Raw genomic sequence first — 27,576 nt, 5'->3', positions numbered from 1 at the left:
CTTTCTGGACATGTCAGTTTTCTTCTACTCTTGGTTAGGCTCTTTGCTGGATCATCTCAACCACTACCACTGTTTCACTGTCTATACAACCATCATCTCTATACTCAAAGCACACAATCTTGTGCTTCACTGAACAATGAAGTCAGTTGTGGTTTAAGAATTTCTCCTTTTCTATTTATAAATGATAGCCACATTGCTCTTATTTTCTTCCTGATCAGAACTTGTATCTCTCTCCTGTATATGCTATTCTATTTGATTGTGCCCTATGGTCCTGTTTCTTCGGAGATCATCCTCCAACATGTACAGCTATATCCTTCACTGCCCTCAGCTTCAAATTATTTTTCTTAATTAGCTCCTTCCTGATGCCCTATAAGCATTTTTAAGTCTCTTTCTACCCACATTGTTATAGGTCATTCTCTCCTACCCTTATCACATGACTATTTTCTTACCTGGAATAAGGGTTCTAGAAATTTACAAAATTATAGATAATGTCTTAAAAATGTACATTATTTTCCTAGGGAAATATGTGAATGTGAGTGCATGCGACACATGCGCGCGTGCACACACACGCTTTCCTGCTTTCGCTGTATAATTATATATCTGAACACATTACCTTAGCACTAGAGAATCAGTGGCATTTAATTTAAAGGTTTGGTTTGAGAGTAATTTTAGTGAAATTTGACCACCACTTTCCTCTGTACTGAGAAATGAACCGAATTACAAATCTGCAGTTGCTTTTACTCATGTAACATTTTTGCAGTGCAGTTCATTTGTCACTGCATTTGAAAACTTCCACGCAGGGGCTACAAACCTCAAAGAAATCAGTAAGTGAAACTTAAATAAGCCCAAAAGATTCAGTTACTGTAATGTGATTTCACACCACTGAAACTGCAGGTGTTCACCCAGTAGCAGTTTGTAGCAGCTTCCTAAGTGCTTTTGCTACACTGGGATTTTTACTACTGAAGCTGATATCTTGAAAACATAGTGAATGTAAGCTCCACTAAAGTGACAATAGCCAACTCCCAAACTCTTCGTGGAAGTTAGCTCATGAGATAACATGAACAGCAATCTTGAGACCTAAGTAATCCCAGGAGCTAACCTCTGAAAATAAACAAAGACTAAAAACATTTGAATTTTATCATAACTTCAATGGTAAGTAGACATAATCAAGATGAAAAGTCAGAAATAGGAAGACTATTTAAAAGGTGTCAAGTCTGTACAATATACAAATGAAAAACAAAGACCTCTTTCCCACTATATTCATATCTTAAATTTAGCAAGCACTCATACACTGCTGTAATACTAATTTTCCCCCCTTATAATTTCATTTAAATTTGTAAGGACTAATACATTTTGTAAAACTAGTTACTGGGAGCTGGGTGCTGGTGGTTCACCAAGCGATTCAGGAGGCTGAGGTCGGAGGATATTTGGTTTGAAGGCAGCTTGGGCAGGAAAGTCTGAGACTCTTATCTCCAATTAACCATCAAAAAAGCTGCAATGTGTGGCTAAAGTGGGAGAGCAGTAGCCTTGATTGAGCACAAAAGCTCTGGCAGTAACAAGGTCTTCAGTTCAAGCCCCAGGCTTGGCACAAAAAACAAATACAAACCCTCCTTGCTCCTCCATCTCAAAAAAAATCCTAGTTAAAGGAAGTATATGCCTCGAAACTGAAAGTTCAATGAACATCAACATATAAAACACTTTTCTTCAGAATTGTGTCTGCAATGCACCAGATAAAAAATGCCATGATACCCCTATCTTCAATTAACCAGCAAAAAGCCAGAAGAGGAGCTGTCTCAAGTGGTAGAATGCTAGCTTTACAAAAAAAAAAAAAAAAAAAAAAAAAAAAAAAAAAAAAAAGGTCAGTGACAGTGCCCAGGGCTAAGTTCAAGTCTTAGACTGGCCAAAAAATAAATAAAATAAAAAGAAATTCCTTGAGGCAAATACACCTTTGATGACAATCCCAGTCTCTCCATAGTTTACTTTTTGTCTTTTGTTTTAACTCCTGAGTGTCTAGCATCTCCTCTAGTCATTGCAATTTGGTTTCTACAAAACTGTTTTTCCTTTTTTGAAGGTTACTATCACTATAACTACTTAATTGCCAGAACTACAGCCATTTTTCAGTCTTTATCCTTGTTTAGCAGAGAATAACTTCATGTTCAGTGAAGTGATGGGGCAGAAAACTCCCCAAATCCTGGGAAAGAAATAATATCCAAGTACATGAGGCAAGTAAGACCTTCAAAAGTAGATGATCAGAAAAGATTTTCTTCATTTTAAAGTTAAAATTTGAAGGGTTCATAATGAAGAAAAATATTGTAAGTTTCAAGAGAGAAGTGCCAAGTTACTTACAAAGGTCTATCAGCATAACAGGAAATTTTGTAGTAGAAACCCTAAAGGGCCAGACAATTTATTTAAATCCCTGAAACAAAATAGCTGTTAATAAAACTTATATACCTAGCAAAATTAGCCTTTAAAAAGTGGTAGAGTGCTTGCCTAGCATGGAAGTGGTGCTGTGGCTCAAGTGGTAGAGTGCTAGCCTTGAGCAAAAAAGAAAGAGCTCAAGGACAGTGCCCTGAATTCAAGCCCCAGGACTGGCAAAATAAATAAATAAGAGGAGAATTAAAGATCTTGTAAATAAAACAATTCATGACCACAAACCCAGCACTGCAGAAGATGAAAGTACATTCCTCTCAATATTAAATGGAAACCATCTTAACTCCTCAACTAAAAGCTGCACACTAGCTGAATGAATTTTTTTAAAAAAGACACACTATTTGCTATCTACAAGAAACTCACCTCACTGGCAAAGACACACACTGAAAGCCAAAGGGATGGAAAATAATATTATAAGCAAAAGGAATTCATGCAAGCAGAGGCTATTCACATGTCAAAGCAGACTAAGCCAAAACTAGTCAGAAGGAATGAAGTTCAGTGACTACATATTACTAAAGGGAACAATTCACCAAGAAGACATAATAATTGTGTGTGTGTGTGTGTGTGTGTGTGTGTGTGTATGTTTGTACACTGAACATTGGTATTCCCAACATAAACAACACTACTGGATATAAAAGGACAGATAGGCCCAGATATATAACAGTAGTGGGTGACTTCAATACCCCATTCTCCTCAATATCAGATATCATAAGGACAAAAAAAAAGAATTTCAAAGCTAAATTGCACCACAAATCAAATGATTTAGCAAATATCTAAAGAATACTCCATAGTATTCAATAGTTGCAGTTGAGTTGAGTTGAGTTGCAACTCAATAGTTGCAGAATGCACATTATTTTCAGCATCCCAGGGGACTTTCTCCAAAGCAGATCACATTTTAGGCTATAAAGCAAGCCTTTAACAAATACAGAAGCTGAAACAGAACATAATGGAAATTAGAAACAGTAAGAGAAATGACAAACTATAGAATGACATGGAAACTGAATATGCTTTTTTTGGGGAGTGGAGGTGGGGCAGGGGAGTATCTCGGCTTTGCACTTACTAGGCAGGTGTAAAGTGGTACACTTGTACACCATCAGCCCTTTTACACTATTTTTGAGACAGGGTCTTGGCCCAAGGTGGTCTGGACCATGATCCTCCATCAACATTCCCCATTGTAGCTGGGAGGGCAGATGTGTGGACATCATTCCTGCCTCCCTTTTTTCCTGTTGAGGTAAGGTTTTGTGAACTTGCTTGGGCTGGCTTGGAATCAAGATCCTCTGGTCTTAGCCTCCCATGTAACTGGGATGACAGGGATGAACTACTGTGTCCAGCTATTGATTGAGATTGGCTCTCAAGAGCTTTTTTTCCCCCTGGGCTTGCTTCATACTGTGATCCTTCTAATCTCTGTCTCTCCTGGCCAATGATATACTTTTGAATGACCAGTGGATCAAATTCTAATCAGAGAAATTCAGCAGAACATTATTAAAAAAATCAGATTTGGGGGGGAGGCGTAGAAGGGGAGGGAGGAAAGGTGAACAAATGCAGTCATGCTGCTCAGTATACACTGTATGGAAAATGAACTATGTAACATGTGGGCAAGGATAGGAGGGGAAAATGGGAAAGCAAAGGAAGCAGTGACATTGTAAAAAAAACAAAAACAAACGAACTCATTACCTAACTTATAAAATGGTAACTCCTCTGTACAACACCTTAATAATAAAATTATATAAAAATCAGATTTCAAATAACTAGTGATATATATCAAGGTCTTACAAAAACATGAACAAAGAAAACCCCAAATGATCATAAAAATAATAAAGGTCAGGGAAATAAAACAGAAGACTAAAAGAACAAAATCAGAGACAAAAAGGGAGACTGCAACAGAAATCCAAAGGATCATTAGGGAATCGTTTCAAAATTTGCATTCCAGCAAATTGGAAAATCTAGAAGATATAGTACATTTCTAGACAAAAGACCTGTGAACACTGAATGACAATAAACAACCTAAACAGACTACAATTAGTAATGAAATCCAAGAAACAATGGGCTATCTCAGCTAAGATTGATTATTGAATACAGCAATGCTGCAAAGTATCTTATACAAAGGTAAGGAATGCTTCCAAAGTCACTCTATGCAAACAGGACTACTTATATGCTCACTATGGAGAGGGATATAACAGAAGGACAACCATAGACCCATTTTCCCAATGAGTATAGACAAAAATTCTCCAAATATCTGCAAAGAGAATTCAGCTACACATGAAAAAGGGTATTTCATGATCAAATTAGTTTCATTTTACTGATACACAAATATGTCTGAACATACACAAATCGAATAAACAATACCAAAATAGAATCAAGCACAAAAAGCATGTGATCATCTCAATAGATGGAGAAAAAGTCTTTGATAAAATTGAAACATTCCTGCATGATAAAAGCTCTAAAGAAACTAGGAATAGATGAATCATACCCCAGCACAGTAATGGATATATGTCATAGGCCTAGAATCAGCATTTTACAGACTAGGGAAAAACTGAAGGCATTTCACAAAAACAAGAAATGAGTGCCTATTCTGTTCATTTTTTTGGTGCTGGTCCTGGTGCTTGAACTCAGCCAGGGAGCTGTCTGAGCTTTTGCTCAATGCTAGTGTTTTACCACGTGTGTGTGTGTGTGTGTGTGTGTGTGTGTGTGTGTGTGTGATTAACTGCAGGTAAGAGTCTCACAGACTTTTCTGTCCAGGCTGGCTTTGAACTGTGATCCTCAGATCTCAGTTTCCTGAATGGCTAGGATTACAGGCAGTGAGAGACTGGTGCTCAACTATCACTCTTAATATAGTGAGTGAATGCTTAGCTTGAGCACCAAGACAAAAAGAAAATGTGTGTGTGGGGGGAGGGTACATATAGCAAAAAGTCACATTATCCCAAATAGCTAGAGCAATTCTGAAAAAATATAGCAATACTGGTGGTATCACATTAGTCAATTTCAAATTATACTATAGCCATAGTAACACAAATAGAATGATACTGGCACAAAGACATACAGACCCATTGAAGATCTGGAAATACACCCATATGGATACAGCCATTTCATTGTCCACAAAGGTGTCAAAAATGTATGTTGTGAGAAAAGACACCCTCTTTAACAAATGACACTTGGGCACAGAATAGCCACATACAGAAGACTGGAATCAGATCTCTATTTCTTACCTTGCACACAAAAAACTCAATTAAAAATGTATCAAAGAGGGGGCTGGGGATATGGCCTAGTGGCAAGAGTGCCTGCCTCGGATACACGAGGCCCTAGGTTCGATTCCCCAGCACCACATATACAGAAAACGGTCAGAAGCGGCGCTGTGGCTCAAGTGGCAGAGTGCTAGCCTTGAGCGGGAAGAAGCCAGGGACAGTGCTCAGGCCCTGAGTCCAAGGCCCAGGACTGGCCAAAAAAAAAAAAAAAAAAAAAAAAATGTATCAAAGAGCTAAAATATTGAAATTATTGAATGAAAACTGCAAATAATGACTTCTCAACAGGATTCCCATAGCTCATGAATACCAAGAACTAACAAGTAGGATTGGGCTGGGAATATAGCCTAGTGGCAAGAGTGCTTGCCTTGTATACATGAAGCCCTGGGTTTGATTCCCCAGCACCACATATATAGAAAACGGCCAGAAGTGGCGCTGTGGCTCAAGTGGCAGAGTGCTAGCCTTGAGCAAAAAGAAGCCAAGGACAGTGTTCAGGCCCTGAGTCCAAGGCCCAGGACTGGCAAAAAAACACACACCCAAAACCCAAGTAGGATTGTACCCAATTATTTTATTTATTTTTTTATTTTTTTGGCCAGTCCTGGGCCTTGGACTCAGGGCCTGAGCACTGTCCCTGGCTTCTTCCCGCTCAAGGCTAGCACTCTGCCACTTGAGCCACAGCGCCGCTTCTGGCCGTTTTCTGTATATGTGGTGCTGGGGAATTGAACCTAGAGCCTCGTGTATCCGAGGCAGGCACTCTTGCCACTAGGCTATATCCCCAGCCCCGGATTGTACCCAATTAAAAAGCTTCTGCACAGCAGTCTAAAGAATGGGAGAAAATCTATGCCGCCTCTTCATCTGTCAAGGAAATTAAGACCCAGGGTATAGAACAAGGCATTAACCATAAGAACAAATACTCCAACCAATACATGTTCAAATAAATTTAACAGTTTTAAAAAGAAGTACAACTGGGCTGGGGATATAGCCTAGTGGCAAGAGTGCCTGCCTCGGATACACGAGGCCCTAGGTTCGATTCCCCAGCACCACATATACAGAAAACGGCCAGAAGCGGCGCTGTGGCTCAAGTGGCGGAGTGCTAGCCTTGAGCGGGAAGAAGCCAGGGACAGTGCTCAGGCCCTGAGTCCAAGGCCCAGGACTGGCCAAAAAAAAAAAAAAAAAAAAAGAAGTACAACTGGCTGGTAAATTCATAAAGTGTTCAATATCCTTAGCCATTAGGGGAAGGTGGTCAACACCACAATGAGATTTTACCTTACCTCAGTCAGTTAATAATAAATGTTAATGAGGATACAGGTGAAGTGGACCCTTTACTCACTGTTGGTGGCAATGTAAATTAATGTAACTGCTATGCAAATCACTATTAAGATTCTTCAAAAAGTGAAAACTTCAATTACCATAGGATCCAGTTATGCCATTCTGGAGATATACCCAGTGCACACCTGTGTTCCCTATGTTTACTACAACAGCCCATCAACAGATTAATGGGTTAAAAATGTATAGATACACAATGGAATTTACCGAGCTGTAAAGAACATACCATTTATAGGAAAACAGATGGCAATGGAGATCATATTAAGCCAACACACCAACTCAGAAAGATAAATATTGCATGTTTTCTCTCATACATGGAATCTACATTAATAATAAAGACATGAAAGCAGAAGGGAACTACCTGTGAATAGCAAGGATATCATTTATGAACATGCATAATAAAACATTTATTTTGTACAGTGAATATTCACAAATAAAGAAATGAAGCACATTTTAAATTTGTGCTGGGGGGCCAGCATGAGGAGGTGGATATGAAAGATGGTATAGAAGGATGGGAGAACAAGGTAAGGAGGTATAATGTAAGTTCCACAGGGCCATGGAGTTTTTCTTTTTTCTTTTTTTTTTTTTTGGCCAGTCCTGGGGCTTGGACTCAGGGCCTGAGCACTGTCCCTGGCTTCTTCTTGCTCAAGGCTACGACTCTGCCATTTGAGCCACAGCGCCACTTCTGGCTATTTTCTGTATATGTGGTGCTGGGGAATCGAACCCAGGGCCTCATGTATATGAGGCAGGCACTCTTGCCACTAGGCCATATCCCCAGCCCGCCATGGAGTTTTTCTCCATAACAGTGGGAAGGAAACCTCTGAAGTCCTATGCAAGGGACAAGGATCAGCTCTGACTTTGGTTCTCTTCCTGACTTATCTTCCTAATTTACAAGTTTCATGTTGCTCTGTTCAGAAATCAAAGGTGGGAATCAGAGGCTCATTTCTATAATTCTAGACTTTCAAGGAGGCTGAGAGCTGAAGGACTGAAGTTTAATGCCAGCCAGGCCAGAGAAGTCAGGAAAAGCCACCTGGAAGAGTGGCTCATGCTGTAGAGAAAGCAAGCTGACTAACCACAAAGCCCGAGTACTGACAAGTAAAACAAACAAACCATACCCAAACCCCACTTTCATTGTCCCTCAACTAAATTTATCTTCCATTAAGGAATTCCTCTCTAAGGGTTACACACTAGGTATAATGCTGAGCACTGAACCCGGGCCTCATGCATACATGCTAAAGCAAGTGTTCCAGCACCAGGCTGCACTCAGCTTATTAGGCTTTAGAGCTATTTTAAAATAATTCCTTAAATGAAGATATTATCAAGAATAACACTGAGCTTAGAGTGTGAAGAAACCTTTGTGTAAATTAAGCATGGTCCTTGAGGTAAAGCAATGAAATTTATTGAAAACTTTTTTTTTTGCCAGTCCTGGGGCTTAACTCAGGGCCTGAACACTCTACCACGAGTCACAGCAACATTTCCAGCTTTTTTTCTGTTTATGTGGTGCTGAGGAATTGAACCCAGGGCTTCATGCATGCTAAGCAAGCACTCTACCACTAAGCCACACTCCCAACCCTTGAAAACAATTTTTTAAAATAAAAAACTTCCATGTAAGCCTATGCTTAGTGGTACATGCCTGTAATCTCAGCTACTGGGGAGGCAAAGGCAGGAGAATTGTAAAGCTTAAGGGCAGACTGGGAAAAGGTAGCAAGGCTCTATCTCAAAACCATAACAGAAGGGCTGAGGCATGCTCGGTGATAAAATGCTTACCTAGTATGCACGAAACCATGAAAAAAGTGCCACATAAATGCCAATTTTATCTTGAGTATAGAGATAAAATGTCAAAAACTTAAAAAACAGTATGTAGGCCAGTACCACCAAGGAGTTTGAGAAGAAAAAATGAAAGCTGCCAAGAATATATCATGGAGACGCATGTCATTATGGACTTTCTATTTCAGAACTATTATCTAGAAATGGAGATAAAAACTTTCATTACAAAAGACTATGACAGCCAGATAAAATAGTGTTTTTCTTGCAACAGATGGCGTATGTCCTGCAGTGTTTGTGGTTAATGCTTTAGGACTACCTGTTAATAAGGAAGCAGAGAGGCTTTCCATTGATGGTTCCAATTCAAAAGCATCGAGTTCTTTGTAAATCACTTTGTAGTGATATATTACATTCAGGTTTGTTTAAAGGGCTGGGTTGGGGTGACTTTAAAATTTTATATCTAAATCCTGTTTGCCACAAGTCTACAGAGCAGCTTTTAGATGAGTGCCCGAGAAGCTTTTCTTCATAATTGCCCCTGTGTGACAAGTGACAACTCTGTTGGAATGGTGGCTCCAGCTTTTCTTGTTTTCAATGCTGTGGGACTGAAGTGGATAAACCAGAGCTGTCCACACAGGGTGACAACCACACCCTGAAGGTGCAGCCTGAGGCTGGGACACCACTGCCCAGATACTCCAGAGGTGTCAAGGAGCTCCATCTGATGTTCAGACGGCACTGACAGGCCTGTGAGCTAACTCCTGAAATCAAGGCTGTGATTGTTACAGCCACCTGCTGCTCACTGCTGCTGGTGCTGGGATGGGAAAGCTGGAAAGCACATCCTTCTGGGCAGGACACTTGCTGGTTTTCCTCTCCCTTCCTTTCTCCTTCTCTTCCTCCTCTGAGTGCTGGGATAGAAGCCAGACCCTTGTGCATTGGTCACTGTTATTATGGATTAAGAAGGAGGTTGGAAGGACATGATGGACCTATTTAATGAAAACTATAAAAATCTAATAAGGGAAATCAAAGAAGACACAAGGAGATGGAAAGACCTCCCATGCTCATGGGTAGGCAGAATCAATAAAGTGAAAATGGCCATCTTGCCCAAATTGTTATACAAATTCAATGCAATCCCTATCAAAATCCCAGCCACATTCTTCACTGAAATAGAGAAACCAATCCATAAATTCATATGGAACAGCAAAAAACCTAGAATAGCCAAAGCAATTCTAGGCAAAAAAAGCAGTGCAGGAGGTATCACAATACCAGACTTCAAGCTCTACTACAGGGCCATCATAACAAAAACAGCCTGATATTGGTATAAAAACAAACCGGAAGACCAATGGATTAGAATTGAAGATCCAGAAATAAAACTGCACTCTTACAGTCAGCTGATATTCGACAAAGGAGCTAAAGACATACAATGGAATACAATAGCCTCTTCAACTACTGGTGCTGGGAGAATTGGGCAGCCATATGCAGAAAACTCAAAGTAGACCCAAGCCTATCACCATGCACCAAGATCAACTCAAAATGGATCAAGGACCTCAATATCAGACCTGAATCCTTTAAACTACTGAAGGACAGAGTAGGAAAGATGCTAGAACTTATAGGCACAGGAAGGAACTTCCTGAATAGAGTCCCAGGGGCACAACAAATAGGGGAGAGGGCTGGGGATATAGCCTAGTGGCAAGAGTGCCTGCCTTGGATACACGAGGCCCTAGGTTCGATTCCCCAGCACCACATATACAGAAAATGGCCAGAGCGGCGCTGTGGCTCAAGTGGCAGAGTGCTAGCCTTGAGCAGGAAGAAGCCAGGGACAGTGCTCAGGCCCTGAGTCCAAGGCCCAGGACTGGCCAAAAAAAAAAAAAAAAAAAAAAAAAAAAAAAACAAATAGGGGAGAGACTCGACAAATGGGACTACTACAAATTAAAAAGTTTCTGCACAGCTAAGGACATAGCCACCAAAATAGAAAGACAGCCAACCATATGGAAAAGGATATTTACCAGCACAGCAACAAAGGCCTGATATCTGTCATCTACAGAGAACACAAAAAACTAAGCCCCTCCAAGCCCAATAAACCTATTAGGAAATGGGCAAATGAGCTAAAGAGACTTTTCACAAGAGAAGATATAAAAATGGCAAAGAAACACATGAGGAAATGCTCAACATCCCTGGTAGTAAAGGAAATGCAAATAAAAACAACCCTGAGATACCACCTCACCCCAGTTAGAATGGCCTATACCCTGAACTCAGGCAACAACAAATGCTGGAGGGGGTGCGGGGAAAGAGGAACCCTTCTCCATTGTTGGTGGGAGTGTTGTACAACCACTTTGGAGAACAGTATGGAGGTGTCTCAAAAAGCTCAACATAGACCTACCTTATGACCCAGCCATACCACTCCTAGGCATCTATCCTAAACAGCAAACCCCAAGATATCAAAAAGACATTTGTACTTCCATGTTTATCGTGGCACAATTCACAATAGCCAAAATATGGAAACAACCCAGATGCCCCTCCACAGACGAATGGATCCAAAAAATATGGTACCTATATACAATGGAATACTATATAGCGATTAGGAACGGTGAAATACTGTTATTCACAAGGAAATGGTCAGAACTCGAACAAATAATGTTGAGCAAGACAAGCCTAGAACACAGAAAACAAAGGCGCATGATCTCCCTGATATATGACTGTTAACAAAGGGAGACGGAGAGACAGTAGAGACCAAGTCTGTGAAACCAAAAACTGCTTGTCAAATAGTATTCCCCACAGGATTGGGGCAGCGACCCAACAGTATGTAACTAAAACCAAACAATTACTCAACATATAAAGGTAAAAAATTGACCTCTCAGGGGAATACAATAGCTCAAAAGCTATGTATGTACGTTCATATAAGACTAATGTTGACATATTGTCTAATATCGACATTACATTTAAAGCCCTAGGCGAACTTTCTTGGGCGTGGCCACGTGGCTAATGTATATATTCTTGATACATTGTATATTGTATATATGTCTACCTGACCTAGAGAAGGGATAGAAAAACAGGGCGTAAGATATCACAAGAAATGTACACACTGCCCTACTATGTAACTGTACCCTTTTTGCACAAAATCTTGTCAAAAAATTTGTGTTCAATTAATAAATAAATTAAATTAAAATTAAAATAAAAAAAGGAGGTTGGGGCCTCTCAGTAATTTATGGATAAATAAAAGACAAGCACTATAAAACTGCCAGAAATGTATGGGATCTGAGGAGAAAGAAAAACACTGTAGAAAGTAGACTTTGAGGCTAGGCTCTATGTCTCATGCTTGTAATACCAGTTACTCAGAAGACAAAGATAAGGAGGATCAGTTTAAGGCCAGCCCAGGCCAAAAGTTAATAAGACGTTATCTAAACCAACAAAGCAGGCATAGTGGCATGTGCTGTAATCCTAGCTACATAGGCAGCCATATGTAAAAACAAAGATGCGAGACTTGATCTGAAAAATAATTAAAGGAAAACAAAGCAGAATAAAACAGGGCTGGAAAGTGTGGCTCAAGTGGTAGAGTATCTGCCTAATGAGTGAGGCTTGAGTTCAAACCCTAGTAATGTCAAGACAATCAAGAAAATAGGCTTTGGCATGAAACGAGAGAAAATTCTTTATTTCTTTTTTTTTTTTAGCAAATTATTTCTTTAGAAAGTATCTGGGTTCACACACACCTCTGTTGGCAGAGGGTAAAGGTACCTCTGCTAAAAAAAAATTATTCTTACACAAAATATTTGTCACAAAGGTGCAGAAATACTTTCAATGTCAAAGCTAACACGATGGACACCACTAGATTAAACCCAAGATTTTATAAAGGTAGACAGTAAAAATAATTTTGTAGATATTGAGGAATCCAAGGAACATATTAGCAGGTATTTCTCAGTCATGATTGGTATAGTATCAATTTTAATATGATGACCTCTTTTCCTTTCAGTCTCTGGTATTCATTTTGCATGTGTAATAGAAATTCCCAGGACATTAGACATTGCCATTACAAGTCCATAAAGGTCTAAAATCATAATAGGAATATTTCCATTTTGTTTCCTTACAGTGCTGAAGACCAAAGCCACATGGAATAGGCATGAGTAAGTATGAAGACGCCTGTATGGTAGCTACTGGGGTGAGGCACGATGAGACGCGCCGCAAATGAAGATGTAAATAGGCAGCTCCTCAAAAGGTTAAACTGTGTTACCATATCACCCAGAAACTCCTGTTAACTAAAGAACTGAAAACACATTCACAAAAAAATATGGGACTTTGGATGGCACCATTATCTATAATGGTCAGAAAGTTGAAACAAGTTACATTGCTACCAATTGTAAAAAACAAATGTAGTATATTGGCCAAATGGAATATTATTTGGTCATAAAAAAGTATGGCTATAGCTATCAAATGGACAAAACGTTGGAAACATGTTACATGAAAGAAGCCAGATACAAAAGCCCAGGTATTTATGCTTGTTTATGTGAAGTGATCAAAGTAGGTAAATCCATAGTGATGAGAGCAGCAAGTGGATGTCAGGAGGTGGGAGAAGCGGAACTGCAGCTAAGTTAATATGAAGTTCATTTTTGGTGTAATACAATGTTCTGTGATTAGTACTGATGATTGTATAACATAGTGAATGTAACTAGAAACTTGTGAGCTACATATATTAAAATGAATTTTATCTCGGTAAAAACTCAATTATTTAGAAAATATGAAATGATTTAGACAATCTTCTATATGGTCTCAAATATCAAACTGCATTTAGAATAATAAGAGGAGCTGGGAATATTGCCTAGTGGCAAGAGAGCTTGCCTCGTATACATGAAGCCCTGGGTTTGATTCCCCAGCACCACATATGTAGAGAAAGCCAGAAGTGGTGCTGTGGCTCAAGTGGCAGAGTGCTAGCCTTGAGCAAAAAGAAGCCAGGGACAGTGCTCAGGCCCTGAGTCCGAGGCCCAGGACTGGCAAAAAAAAAAAAAAAAAAGAATAAGAGGAATATTGGGAATACTTCTGAGACTAACTCATTTGTAAGGAGCCATTTCTGTGTTTCATAGATGGCACACCAATTTGTATGAGGAAGTCAGTGACACAAAGGCTTAAACAGCAGCCTGCTGGGTTGAGGGAGGAGACCAAGTCACATGTCTCATCCGTGCTCAGAGGCTCAAGGGAAGGGTCTCTAGAGTATCTGCGTGTGTGTGCGTGTGTGATGGTTACCTAAAGTGGCTGCCAGTCCAGTGATGGCTTTTGTTTAGCGAGCATGGCCAAGTTGAGCTTGTTTAAACACCATTTCCCAGGACTTACATGCTACTCCCTGAACGATGGAATACTCAAAGCTTTTAAGAGAGAATAACCTACTGCATGGTCTCTGCCTAGGAAGCAAGCCACAGTTCACTGCAAACAGCCAGTTCAGATAAATAAAATGAAAGCAGACATTTCTGGAGATGGCCTTGAAAGCTTTCCATTAGAGAATATCAAGGGCACAAACGTAGGAGTGGTATAGCAATGCATCTATGTTAGGCCACTGCACCTCACTTTACCCTATGTCTTTTCTTCATTAGATAATCAAATAAGTATGTGGAATACAACATACGTTTCTCTCCTCGGTTTCCCACCAAGAAACATAGGACTCTTATGCTCCAACTAGCCATACACCATCAAGAATAAAAAGCAGTGACTCTTTATAAAAGTTCCACATTAAATATGAGTGAAGAAGTTACATTTTAAATCTAATTACTCTTGAGGAAACCTGACTTTCATTTCTGGCACATAACTGTACATAAAGGAGCTGAGTTAGACAATCTACAGCTTGATATCTTTTCTTTGGCTATATATTTTGGTTGAGACCTTTCCCTAGATCTCTGTTTTAGATAAGCTCTGCACTGTCCTAACTTGTTACAGACTCAAACACAATGAAAGGACCAAAATGACCAAGGAAGACTAAGAACACAGGATAGAAGGAGAGGAGAGTCAGACAGGGCTGGAAGGTGTTTTATGGCTACCAATATCCTCTCTAAGAAAGTATTTTGAATATTGTGACCACTTGAACAGGGCTGGCTGGCCATCTATCTATCCATCCATCTATCCATCCATCCATCCATCCATCCATCCATCCACTTACCCACTCCCCTACATACCTGCAGTATTGGGGATTGAAACCAGAGCCTTGTATATGCTAGGCAAGTATGCTACTACTTTACTATTTAAGCCTCAGCCTTTTATTTGCTTTTTTTTGTTTTTGAGAGGGGTACACTATCTTTCCCTGAAGCCTCAAACTTGTGATTCTCTTGCTTCTGCCTCCCAAGTTGGTGGGATTGCAGGGGTGTACCATCACATTGGCCAAAAGCTATTCTTTAATCTCATTTCATATATTGTGGGTAAAATAGAAATTATGAAGAATATGAAAAGGAGTGTTATGATAATGCATCACAAAATGTCCTTTGATGCAACTTATTACTATGTTTTCATTTAAATATGAATATTCAATACTATAAATTTGGGGCTGGGAATGTAGCCTAGTGGTAGAGTGTGTGTCTAACACGCATGAAGCAATGGGTTTGATTCCTCAGCACCACATAAACAGAAAAAGCCAGAAGTGGCGCTGTGGCTCAAGAGGTAGAGTGTTAGCCTTGAGCAAAAAGAAGCCAGGGACAGTGCTCAGGCCCCAGGACTGGCAAAAAAACCAAACAAAAAAAAATACAAATTCATACAAATATAAATTCATTCAGCATATATATACTTCAAAATATGTAAAATATAGTAAAAGGTTTTACAGAGTAGAATATATAGGAACTAAATACTTACAGGAGAAATCTGAATTTATATATATTTTTACTAAGAGTCATACATAGCCTGATACCATACTTATTTGGGAAAATTAGATTCAAATTGTTAATAGTTCTTGAATACCTCTATAATGTTCATTTTATAAAAAGACCAGAGGACATTAATCCCTTCATTATGAAATAAATTCGCACTGCTTAAGCTCTGCTTTAAAAGATCTATTGCTACTGGAAAATACTTAGGGCTGAATATATAGTAAAATATTGTAAGTGTTGGAATTTTAATAGCCATTCAAGCTCCAGAGAATTAGTAAGAAATCTAAATGAAGTAGCAATGAGTTAGGATGTACTCTCATAAAACATTTTGCCAATAGTGCAATGATCAACTGTACCAACTTACTTGGTCAAATTCCTAAGACTGCACTAGCATAATGCTTACATTAATAAATTAACTGTTACAGTCTAAAAATTTTTTCAGCATTAATACATCTGTGAAAGTACAATTGATGTCATCAAGAAATTATTATTATCTGTGTTAGAGATATCTTGTTTACTTTTAACAGCATTGAAGTGAAAATTGAAACCCAAGTTTTCTCTGGGCTACCAGGTTCAAGTGTTGATTTCCACCACCAAGGATAATTAGGTAGGAATCACCACAGCGAGATGCTAATGCAGGTGTTTATGTGTGCATGGCTGTATGTCCTTTTCCTACATGATCAGATGGTCATCATGCAGTTAACAAATGCTAGTAATACAACTGCAATATACAAAGAATGGTACATTATCATACAGCACTTACATAAAAATTTCTTAAGCAAACAATATTTTGTCAGCTATTAAAGTAGTTCTAAAATATAATTCTAGAAATGCCTACAAGTCTATTAAAAATAGATGTTTTTCTGAAATCATGATTTTTTTTTTTTTGTACGAGAACTGGGGCTTAAACTCAGGGCCTCAGCTCTTACCTGGCCTTTCGGCTCTAGGTGGCATTCTACTATCACTTGCTTTTAGTGTGGAATTTTCTGGTTAGTTGGAAATGGGAGTTTTATAGACTTTTCTGCATTGTCTGGTTTCGAACTGTCATCTGCTAGGTCCCAGCCGCCTAGCTAAAATTCCAGTGGTGAGCAATTAGTGCCCAGTGAGATACTCACTTATATGCCTACACTGTTTTACAACAAAAAGGTAAATGGCTTTTTATCTATTCCCCCTTTCTTCTTTATATGTTCCTGTCTCTTTGGGTGTTTTAAGTTTCTGTGCTTTTTCACTGTAAGGCTATTTATCCAATGCTAGCTGTCCTGCTGGCTTTGTCTTTCCACAATGATGACACTGCCTTCCCTAAAAAGTAATTGTGAACCCATCAGAGGGGAAAAGTGAGGTAGACATGTAAATTAAAGTGTAATTATAGAAGAATTCTATAGATTTATAGAAGTCAATGGGATTCGTTTTTTGGTGTGTTTTTTTTTTTTTTTTTTTTTTGCCAGTCCTAGAGCTTGAACTCATGGCCTGAGAACTGTCCTTGGCTTCTTTTTGCTCAAGGTTAGCACTCTACTACTTGAGCCACAGCACTACTTCTGGCCTTTTCTATATATGTGGTGCTGAGGAATCGACCCAGGGCTTCATGTATACGAGGCAAGCACCCTACCACTAGGCCATGTTCCCAGCCCTGGGATTAGTTTTAATATGACATATTATGTTATTCTCAACTTGCTTTGTAATATGATAAAAGGGTAATAAAATGGCAAAATTGTGGGGCTGGGAATGTGGCATAGTGCTTGCCTTGCAAGCATGAAACCCTGTTTTTTTAAAATTTTTATTTTTTTCCTTATTTATTGTCAAAGTGATGTACAGAGAGGTTACAGTTTCATACGTTAGGCATTGGATACATTTCTTGTACTGTTTGTTACCTCCTCCCTCATTCCCCCTCTCCCCCCTCCCTAAACCCTGGGTTTGATTCCTCAGCACCACATACACAGAAAAAGATGGAAGTGATGCTGTGACTCAAGTGGCAGAGTGCTAGCCTTGAGTAAAAAGAAGCCAGGGACAGTGCTCAGGCCCTGAGTCCAAGCCCCAGGACTGGCAACCCCCAAAAAAGGCAAAATTGTGGACCAAAGAGGCTATTAGTTGAAATATGAAAAGCTAAAGACATTTTTTTAATGAGAGGATATAAAAAATAACATGGAAGGAGAAAGGCTTAGAAGTTAATAATCAAAGAATAAGGAGACTGAGCTGTAATTTGAAGATATAGAATGTGCAAATGCAGAATGGAAAGGAACCGAAAGGAAGGCCTATGACAACAGTTAGAAGTATGAGAACACAAGATTTCAAAAGCAAAAACCTAAGTAGTACCAACTAACTTGGTATCTGTAGTGACCAAAGACTGTAGAAGCCGAAACAGCCTTCACTGGAAAGGATTTTAGTCCTCAGGGATCAAAAGGATCAGAGACTAAGACAAGGGTCAGATTTATCATTAAGAAGGCAAATGACTAAGCAAATAGGTACTGCTACAACTTTAAGACAGATTGCACATAAGAAACATGTTAATACAGCTAAGCATTCAACTGCTACAACCAAAGACAATCAAGGGAAGTCAAATAGTGCACAAAAGGATTAGCAGAGCTTTCAATATTTATACCACATGGGTGTCTGTATTAAAATCAAACACTAGAGATTTTTATGTAGCATACTCATGTAACATTTTAATGGCAGCTTTTATAATTTCATTTCATATACTTTTTTGCTGTTGTTTTCTGGTATTACAAGGAGAAGTGACAGCAGTTCAACATAAAGCATGGAGGGTCTAACATGCCCTTTTTTGGCCGTGCTGATAAGATGACACTTCTATCACCAGAGCAGAAAGCAAGATTCTGAGATTACTGCTGGGCTCAGACTCCTGATGGTCAGCCAAAAAAGTGACTTCCTCTTTAGTATAATGAAATATAGAAGTACAGTTAAACAATTGTTTATGAGGGTTTGCGAATAGGCATATATATGGCTTGGTGGGCGAGCAGAGTTACTGATACTTTCTCTGCCAGTGCCCAAAATATTTATACATTCCATAAAATAGAAAGAACTTTTTAAAAAATTAATAAGATCTGTTTCACAAACTACCAACTGGAACATGACAATAGTAGGAATGACAAAAGATTTGTTCTTAAGGCTGATAAAAAATTTATATCCGGGCATTCAAGTAAAGTTATTTTCTATGTTCTGATTTAATGAATCATGTGAGTTCTATCTGGCTGGGTGACACAGATTCCGGCTCACTGAAGCCTGCTCTAATCTTCCCGCACAGCCTTCCTCGGGACAGTGAAGCCAGAATAACATGTCAGACTGTAGTAAAATCAAAGAGAGAGGGAGTAGGGCTGGAGATGCCATGCGGGTGGCTGTTAACACTTCTTGACCTGTGAGTGTCCACTAAGTTTTCAAGGCCCCATGGGCTTCAATGACCCGACAAACACCAAGAAGCAATAGTAATGCAGGAATGAATGATCCTCTAAAGAGTTTTGCAATTCAAGCTGAAAAACACTACAGTTATTAAATGGATTTAGCCCTATTGAAAAACAGCCTTAGAAACCTCTAGAGGTTTTATAAAAGGTAAATGAGTATTAAATGTTTTATATGTGCTTGTGCAGTAAGCATGTTTTAGTTCCTTTAAATCTGCTAGATTTTAAAGTATACATGGATTTGGAAAATAAAACTGATGCTATTAAAATATGTTGACGAAAAATGAAATAGCATTAGATATATAAAAATACAGGTATAAAATAATGAAGCTGACTCAATGTTAGTATAACCAATTATTAAAGATGAAACTAAAGGGCTGTAGTGCACAGATCACACCTGGGAATGTTTTCTTTCAAAAGATTACAAATTGTGTTGGGAAAAACAGGGTTCCTAGAAGAAAGGATGGTTAAAAAATAAAAAAAGAATATAAAGAGAATGATTAGCTTACCAAGGGCCTATCACTTTACAAGAAAATTATTTTCTTACATAAAAAGGCACTAGACCTAAAATCGAGTACATTTTCCAAGGCTATTTATAAAATTAATAAATCACTTTGTTTTTCTGTAAAGTATTATTTCTTACTTAGCATTTAGAGTTAAAAAAAGAAAGAGTACTTACAGTGACAGCAACACGATAGCAATTAAAGTCCACTCCAAAGGTTTATGGATAATATTTCTATTTGTTAGTCTGAAAGACAGTAAAAAAATTTTACTGAAGGGTTTTTTTATATTTAAGGAAGTTTTCTATGTGTACATAAAATCTGATTTATGATATGTATCAAAGAAGTACTTTCTAAGTGTGTCTTTTAGCTGTGGGAAGGTCAGCTGTATAATAATGTGGCTCTTGCACGGTGTTTAACAAGAGCTTCTGAAAGGAAGCATTCTAGTCTACCTCACATACTTATGATAATGGTACAGTTAGACAAGACAGGAATACAGGCACAGTGAAGGAAACCAACTGTGTGGTTTATAAAAACACATAAATCACACCCTGTAACAATGTCCTCCATGATTTCCCCTCATCAAACATTTTGTCAAAGGTAACAGGGTAATTTCAGATATTCATTTTACTTTATCTTCTGTGCTGTCCTACTTTGTCCTAGAGTGGCAGCAGGCAATTAAGTGATATCATAATCCGTAACTTGCAGAAATGAGAACTGGCCTAATAAATTGCAAGAATAGGCCTATATTGGAGAAAATTTAAATTAAAAAATCTTAAGTAAATTCTACTACTTAACTGTTGACAACAAAGTATCCTGGTGTTATCTTGTGTTTCTCAGAAATAAATTTAGAGGGGCTGGGAATATGGCCTAGTGGCAAGAGTGCTTGCCTCGTATACATGAGGCCCTGGGTTCAATTCCTCAGCACCACATATACAGAAAATGGCCAGAAGTGGTGTTGTGGCTCAAGTGGCAGAGTGCTAGCCTTGAGCAAAAAAAAAAAAGCCAGGGACAGTGCTCAGGCCCTGAGTTGACGGCCCAGGACTGGCCAAAAACAAAACAAAACAAAACAAAGAAATAAATTTAGAAATATCACTCTAACTTAAATAAAAAATAAGTGATAAAACAAGAGGCTGGTGAGGAGGAAGATAAAGTACTTTCAACACACTGATGATGTAGGAATTGGACAATAATTGTAATTTTCTTTATTACATAATATTGAACTTGTATTATACTGAACCTTATGTCTAATAAGGTTGAAAATGTTCATGAATAGCTATTTTACTTCTATATAAAGACTAAAAAATTCTTACTAATACTTAAGAAAATACATGTGAAGATTGCTAATCCAACAATGTTTTTTAATAGGGGAAAAATAAATTGTGGCAAATTTGAATACCTGTTAGAATGACTGTCCCAGATTTACAAGTTTGACTTACAAATTTTGAGTGAAAGAAAGCAAATACAGTATGCTTCTGAAGATCAAGAACAGACATTATGATTATGGAGATACATATATGTATTACAATGGGAAAGTATAGGTAGCTTCTGAGGAGGAAAGGAGATGAAGTAGAGAAAGGAATTAAAGAAACTTCATATTTTCCTCTTCTTTTAATTGGTTGCTTTTTATAAAACTTTCTTTCAGACAAATTTCCTTACATTGTCTTCGCAGTAAGGCCTCTCGACATTCCTATTTAAAGGGGCAGCTTGGGGCTGGGAATATGGCCTAGTGGCAAGAGTGCTTGCCTCACATACATGAAGCCCTGGGTTCGATTCCCCAGCACCATAGAAAATGGCCAGAAGTGCCACTGTGGCTCAAGTGGCCGAGTGCTAGCCTTGAGCAAAAAGAAGCCAGGGACAGTGCTCAGGCCCTGAGTCCAAGCCCCAGGACTGGCCATAAATAAATAAATAAATAAATGAATGAATGAATGAATGAATGAATGGACAGCTTGCCTTCTACTTACTAGCTTGATTCTGCTGACTTCCTTACTTTGCTATAATTTTCTTTCCTTTTTCCATACCATTTACCAACCAATTAATTTTAGAAAATACTAAAATCTATTAATTCTGCACAGAGAACATGATTTGTTACATCAATCCGAATTTCTGCCATAGTTTGAAATGTTTTTTCAAAATTAAAGAAGGGTCCTCACACTTGATGGCTCCACTTTCTGTGGAATATTTTCACTTAATCAATCTCAATAGTATCCATTCATTTTCAGACCTTAATACTGGAGTACTATGGGTCTCTGTCCTTAGGGATCTTATTGTGGCTCAAAGTGGTAGAGCACTAGCCTTGAGCTGAAGAGCTCAGGGAGAGTGCCGAGGCCCCATGACCAACCAAAAAAAAAAAAAAAAAAAAAAGTCTCATAGACTTTCTAGCCCTCGCTAGCTTCAAAACACAATACTCAGATGTCAGCCTCTTGAGTAGCTAGGGTTACAGGTGTGAGTCACTAAAGCCCTAGCTCAGGTGGAAACTTCCTCCCTGCCCTTCCTGGTCCTGGGGCTTGAACTCAGGACCTGGGTGCTTTTGTACTCAAGGCTAGCTAGCTAGTGCTCTACCACTTGGAGCTATATCTCAATTTTCAACTTTCTGGTAGTTAATTGGGGATGAGTCTCATGGACTTTCCTGCCAGGGCTGGCTTTGAACGATGATCCTCAGATCTCAGCCTCCTGAGTAGTTAGGATTACAGGTGTGAATCAGCATCAGGATGAAATTCTCTCAGCTAATTTGACTCTTTTCACAACTCATGTCCAAACTAGCTATGAAATTTGGATGATTATACCTCTCAAATAGAATCTACTTATTATCACTCTGACCAAAGAATCTTCTTTTGGTCCACAGCATTTCTTGCCCATATTGCCAAATGGTTCAACTGTTGTCATTGTCAGCAACCAGAGTAACACAGTTTAAAAAGTATGTTATACTAAGCCATTCCTATGGTTTTCCATCTCTCACCATAAAGTCAAAGAATTACATGAGTACATGGCCTGTACCAGTTCTACCAGGTGTAACTCCTGTCCCATACTTTGTTGAACGCATCTTTCCTAGTCTTGCCTCTTCTCATTTCTCCAGACTGGCCACCATCCTAAATGTTTTGGGAACACATCAGGCCCACTCCTGTTTTCAAACTTTTGCACTTGCCTTTCCTTCTGATATTTTCATGCACAGCAACAGATTCTTATCTATTACATTTTTTTTTTTGCCAGTCCTGGGGCTTGGACTCAGGGCCTGAGCACTGTCCCTGGCTTCTTTTTGCTCAAGGCTAGCACTCTGCCACTTGAGCCACAGCGCCACTTCTGGCCGTTTTCTGTATATGTGGTGCTGGGGAATTGAACCCAGGGCCTCGTGTATAAGAGGCAAGTACTCTTGCCTCTAGGCCATATCCCCAGCCCCTCTATTACATTTTTGTACAAATACATATTCTCAACGAGAATATGTCTTCCCTAACCACCTTATCTAAAATTGCAACTTTCTCTATCATATTCCCTTGCTTCTTAGGGAAAAATTAAGCTATTAACAATAGAATACATTAAAAAAATTCGAACCTTCCCTAATAGAGTGTAAGTTCTAACAGAGAAGGGATTGGGTTTGTGTTCATTTTTATTGTTCTATTTGTAGCAACTGAAATGGAATCTAGCACATAGCCAAAGGAGTTCAAAGGAGGCTAACCGTAGAAGAAAAAGATTTAAAGAATAAAAAAATAAAAAGAAACAAAACAACTAATTCCCCCCTCTTTTTTTTTTAATCATATAGAAGTGTCTCTGAGACACATTTAAAGGCTTTATTTAAAGTTCAATCATTTATTTATTTTAAAAATGTATGGACTACTGACTCTATACCACTGTTCCAGGGGCTGAGGAAACACAAGAGGTTTTGCTCCTACTTCAAAATGCAGAATTAGCAGCATTTTGCTTGTTAACATAATTTTTCCTTTTGCTCACCAAAATAATTCCGGCACAAATGTATAGATATACTACTGTCTGAGTGACAATTCAAAACCAAGTATCACAGTATTGGTTAGAAAACCCTATAAAGAAACAAAACAAAACCAACAACAACAACAAAAACCTCTTGGAAAATACTGTAAGACTCATAAAGATTTCAGAAAAAAAAATGCTTTAACTCACCATCACTGATGAGATTCATGTCAAAATAAAATTTCAATTCAAATCTGCTTTAGAGAAGTGTTCTGACACCATTAACAATGCATCATTACCATGAAGCTGCAGAACTTATACACTATGCGAGGTAAGTCAGTGCAACATTCTGCACAACAGAAGAGCCAGTGGAGAGTCAGCTCTCTTCAGTCACTGGGGGTAGAGGCTACAAAGAGCTGAAACAGCTGCTCTGTGCTCAGCTTCTAAAGCAGGCTCTCATCTCTGGCTGCACATAACAATCATCTAGAGGGCTTTTAAGAAAGACTAATGTGTCAGCACAACCCTAATCAAATGAGCCCCAATCTCCAGGGGCAGAGCTGAACATCTGTAGTTGTTAAATGGTTTGAGGATCATTGTTCTACAAGTTCTTATTATTGATTAGTATTTCAAAGAGAAGGATATAGCTATTATGTCAACTATTTCCCACTGTATTGACTGGAAAGATTTCTCAACACTAGTCATGGTCATCAATCTGGCATTTTTTTTTCCAGAGGCTTCTTCAATGGAAACCCTAGTTCACATCATCTCATCAGATATTCCAAGCCACTGGCAGTAAAGGGAACTTAATTTGCTCATACCAAGTGTAACTATGGATTCTACAGGCAATCAGTAAAGGTTGAAATAACAGAAGGATGAAATTATAGTATCAGTACTAACCTGAATGTGCGGACAAGATTTTTAAGTTCAGTGTGAACATCTCCTACTGTAATCTGAAGAGGACCCAAAAGTCCAGGCAATCTGAAAACAAACAAACAAACAAAAAACCCAAAGAAAAAATATATACCGAAAATATAATTATTTGGAAATATTTTTGGAGCAAGCCTACCTCTGGATTTTCCATGGGCAATACTGGCACTTAGGTGGAAGCAAGATTACTACTAGATTCTTACCAGTAAGAAGTCCTAAGAACACATTTCTCAGTAACTCCACACTTGATGGTCTACATCACAGCGTTAAGCATGGAAATGCATAATTATTATGGCAGCTACCTTTTTGTCCCTAGTTTTTCTTTCTTGGAAAGCAACTTAGCAATTGATGCAACACTTGTACTATGAGAAACCTTTATCCTAAGGCAACAATCAGGTAAGCATTATCCAGATAAACATTTAAAAAATGCTTGTTCTTTGTACTGCACAGGAGACCGGCTCTAGCCATTCCAGACCACCAGCTTTAGAAACCTTACTGGTCCTTCCATCCAAGGCCTGCAGAGCTTCCTCTACCAAACTGTTCTCATCTTCTTCTTAAATCCTTACCTTTTAGCTTAATAAGGTCTTGTTTTTCTCACTGCAACATAGCTTCTTTAGGAACATGTTTGCAACTTCCTGACTTTCTTACTGTATACTCTTATAAAAGATGAAGTTTACTTTTATTTGTCACAAATTTGTCATGTTACCATAAATGTTTCCTCACTATTCCCTTCTACTGGAATGTAAGCTCCCTGAGAGCAAGGCCCTTCTGTTTACCGTGAATGAGTGAAGAAAAAAAATCCATGTTGTAATTAATGTCTTCAGGTCATGAAGTTTTATAATTAGGTGTTTATGTGACAGAGTGCAACTGTCAGGTGTTTTCACAATATAATGAACATTTCTGAAAAAATGCTTATTTAAAAAGTATTTTTAGTAAAAAATTAGATAAAAAAATATATATGAAAGACACGTGTCATGGTTCAAGTCTGTAATCCTAGCTACTGGGGAGGTAGAAATGGGAATTCATGGTTTGAGGCCAACCTAGGTATCAAAGTTTCTGAAATTCCATCTCAACCCCATCTCAATGTCTATTATCCCAGTAACATGGGGAAGCACAAGTAGGAGGACCACAGCCCAGGCCAGCTGGGCATAAAGCCAGATCTAACCTCTAAAATTACCAAGGCAAAAAGGGGTTGGAGGTGTGGCTCAAGTTGTAGAGTGAGTGCCTGGCTGGAAAGTGCAAGGCTCCAAGTTCAATTCACAATAATGCCCCAAAAAGTACATTAATAGGCCACTGGTTAAATAAGTTATGATTTGATAATCCATAACAAGTCTTCAAAATGTTTACTAAAAGTTGAAAGGTATGATAAGTAGTGGAAATGCAGATATGGTATCTCATTAAAAAAACATAAGATGCATTTACATATAAAACATCACATAAATTTCTTCTAGTTTGTTCTTGTAACAGAGGGAGTTTAAGGGAAAGGCTATCTATGACATACACATGTCTTATTATCTCAGGGGTAAACATCAAAATATCAATTGTAGTTACTGAGTGGAAAGATTTCAGGTGATTTTTCTTCTCTATGTTCCCTTTTTTATTCCTAAATCTTCTTCACTACGTATGTAATCAAATTTTTATTTTAAAAGAGAAAAGCTTTAAAAAAATGGAAGTTTCAAATACATTCCAAAAACAGAATAGTAACAACTGTGTATTTACCATCAGAGTCAGGGTTTTAATATTTCCCTATACTTGTTTCTTTTCTTTGCCATAACACTGATTCCTACTTCCATTTGCATTGCTAAGGCAAAGCATGATCATAACTAACCAAACAATTCCTTAATAGATATCATCCAATCTCAATTATATATTTAGTTTCTTCTAATTGTTAACAAGTGTCTTTTTTTTTTTTTCAACAATTGGTTTAAATCAGAAACCCAAAAAGGTCTTTTCTGGGGGATGGTTGCTGGAGATGAAACCCTATGCAAATACTCACAGTGAACTATCTCCTTATCCCAGGTTTGTTTTTTTTTCCAGTCCTAGGGCTTGAAATCAGGGCTTAGGCACAGTCCCTGAGCTTCTTTTGCTCAAGTCTAGCACTCTACCACTTGAGCCACAGTGCTACTTTCGGCTCTTTCTGTGTTATGTGGTACTGAGGAATTGAACCCAGGGCTTCATGTATGCTAGGCAAGCACTCTACCATTATGCTACCTTCCCAGCCCCAGGTTTTACTTTTATAAAGGAAAAAGAAAGCTCAGCTGCTTTCATAAATAAGAAACACAATAGCTCAACAGCTATGTATATATGATCATATAAGACAAGGATAAGCAAACTCTATTGTTGACGTTACATTTAAAGTTCTAGGTGAGGGGCTGGGGATATAGCCTAGTGGCAAGAGTGCCTGCCTCGGATACACGAGGCCCTAGGTTCGATTCCCCAGCACCACATATACAGAAAACGGCCAGAAGCCGCGCTGTGGCTCAAGTGGCAGAGTGCTAGCCTTGAGCGGGAAGAAGCCAGGGACAGTGCTCAGGCCCTGAGTCCAAGGCCCAGGACTGGCCAAAAAAAAAAAAAAAAAAAGTTCTAGGTGAATTTCCTTTGGCGTACGCCATGCGGCTACTGTATATGATTTTTGTACACTGAGTATTGTATATATGCCTATCTGACCTAGGGAAAGGAAAGAAAAATGAAGGTGTAAGATATCACAAGAAATGTACTCATTGCCCTATTATGTAACTGTACCGCTTTTGCACAACACCTTGTCAACAAAATTTAATTAATAAAAAAATACGTTAAAATGTTTTATTCCGGGCTGGGGATATAGCCTAGTGGCAAGAGTGCCTGCCTCGGATACACGAGGCCCTAGGTTCGATTCCCCAGCACCACATATACAGAAAACGGCCAGAAGCGGCGCTGTGGCTCAAGTGGCAGAGTGCTAGCCTTGAGCGGGAAGAAGCTAGGGACGGTGCTCCGGCCCTGAGTCCAAGGCCCAGGACTGGCCAAAAAAAAAAAAAAAATGTTTTATTCCTCCCACTCATCCTGTGAGGTGACCTTTTTAAATTCATTTAATTTTCACAAAGCTCTTTCTCCTCATTTTCTCTACTGCTATTCTTGTTATAATTATTTTTCTTAGAGCTAAATGATGAAATATCTATAATTATTTACTTGATATTTCAATCTTACAATTTCACTTTGGACAAGGAAATGAATTAACAGTTTTATAAAATGACAACAC

The 27,576-nt window shown here is 38.6% G+C and overlaps 1 protein-coding gene across 5 annotated transcripts in view; it reads right to left on the bottom strand.

The window, feature by feature from the left end:
• The window catches only part of Rpap2 (RNA polymerase II associated protein 2), a 73,166-nt gene that overhangs the window by 12,472 nt on the left and 33,118 nt on the right, over window positions 1–27,576 (bottom strand). For 3 of the 5 annotated variants that reach the window (XR_007211677.1, XM_048351962.1, XM_048351963.1), the window contains exons 10-11: window positions 24,312–24,392; window positions 19,673–19,741 (exon numbers count right to left, since the gene is read on the bottom strand). Coding sequence is in view for 3 of the 5 variants with exons in the window: in XM_048351962.1 (XP_048207919.1) it covers window positions 19,673–19,741; window positions 24,312–24,392 (150 nt within the window). In the remaining 2 variants the exon portion in view is untranslated. Of the gene's footprint in view, window positions 1–17,528; window positions 19,445–19,672; window positions 19,742–24,311; window positions 24,393–27,576 lie in introns of those variants that run through there. The other 2 variants (XR_007211676.1, XM_048351964.1) reach the window with 2 other exon arrangements.

The sequence above is a fragment of the Perognathus longimembris genome, chromosome 7, assembly GCF_023159225.1.
Source record: "Perognathus longimembris pacificus isolate PPM17 chromosome 7, ASM2315922v1, whole genome shotgun sequence".
NCBI classification, from domain to species: Eukaryota; Metazoa; Chordata; class Mammalia; order Rodentia; family Heteromyidae; genus Perognathus; species Perognathus longimembris.
Note: the sequence above shows the minus strand (reverse complement) of the source record. Positions and strands in the feature narration are given on the sequence as shown.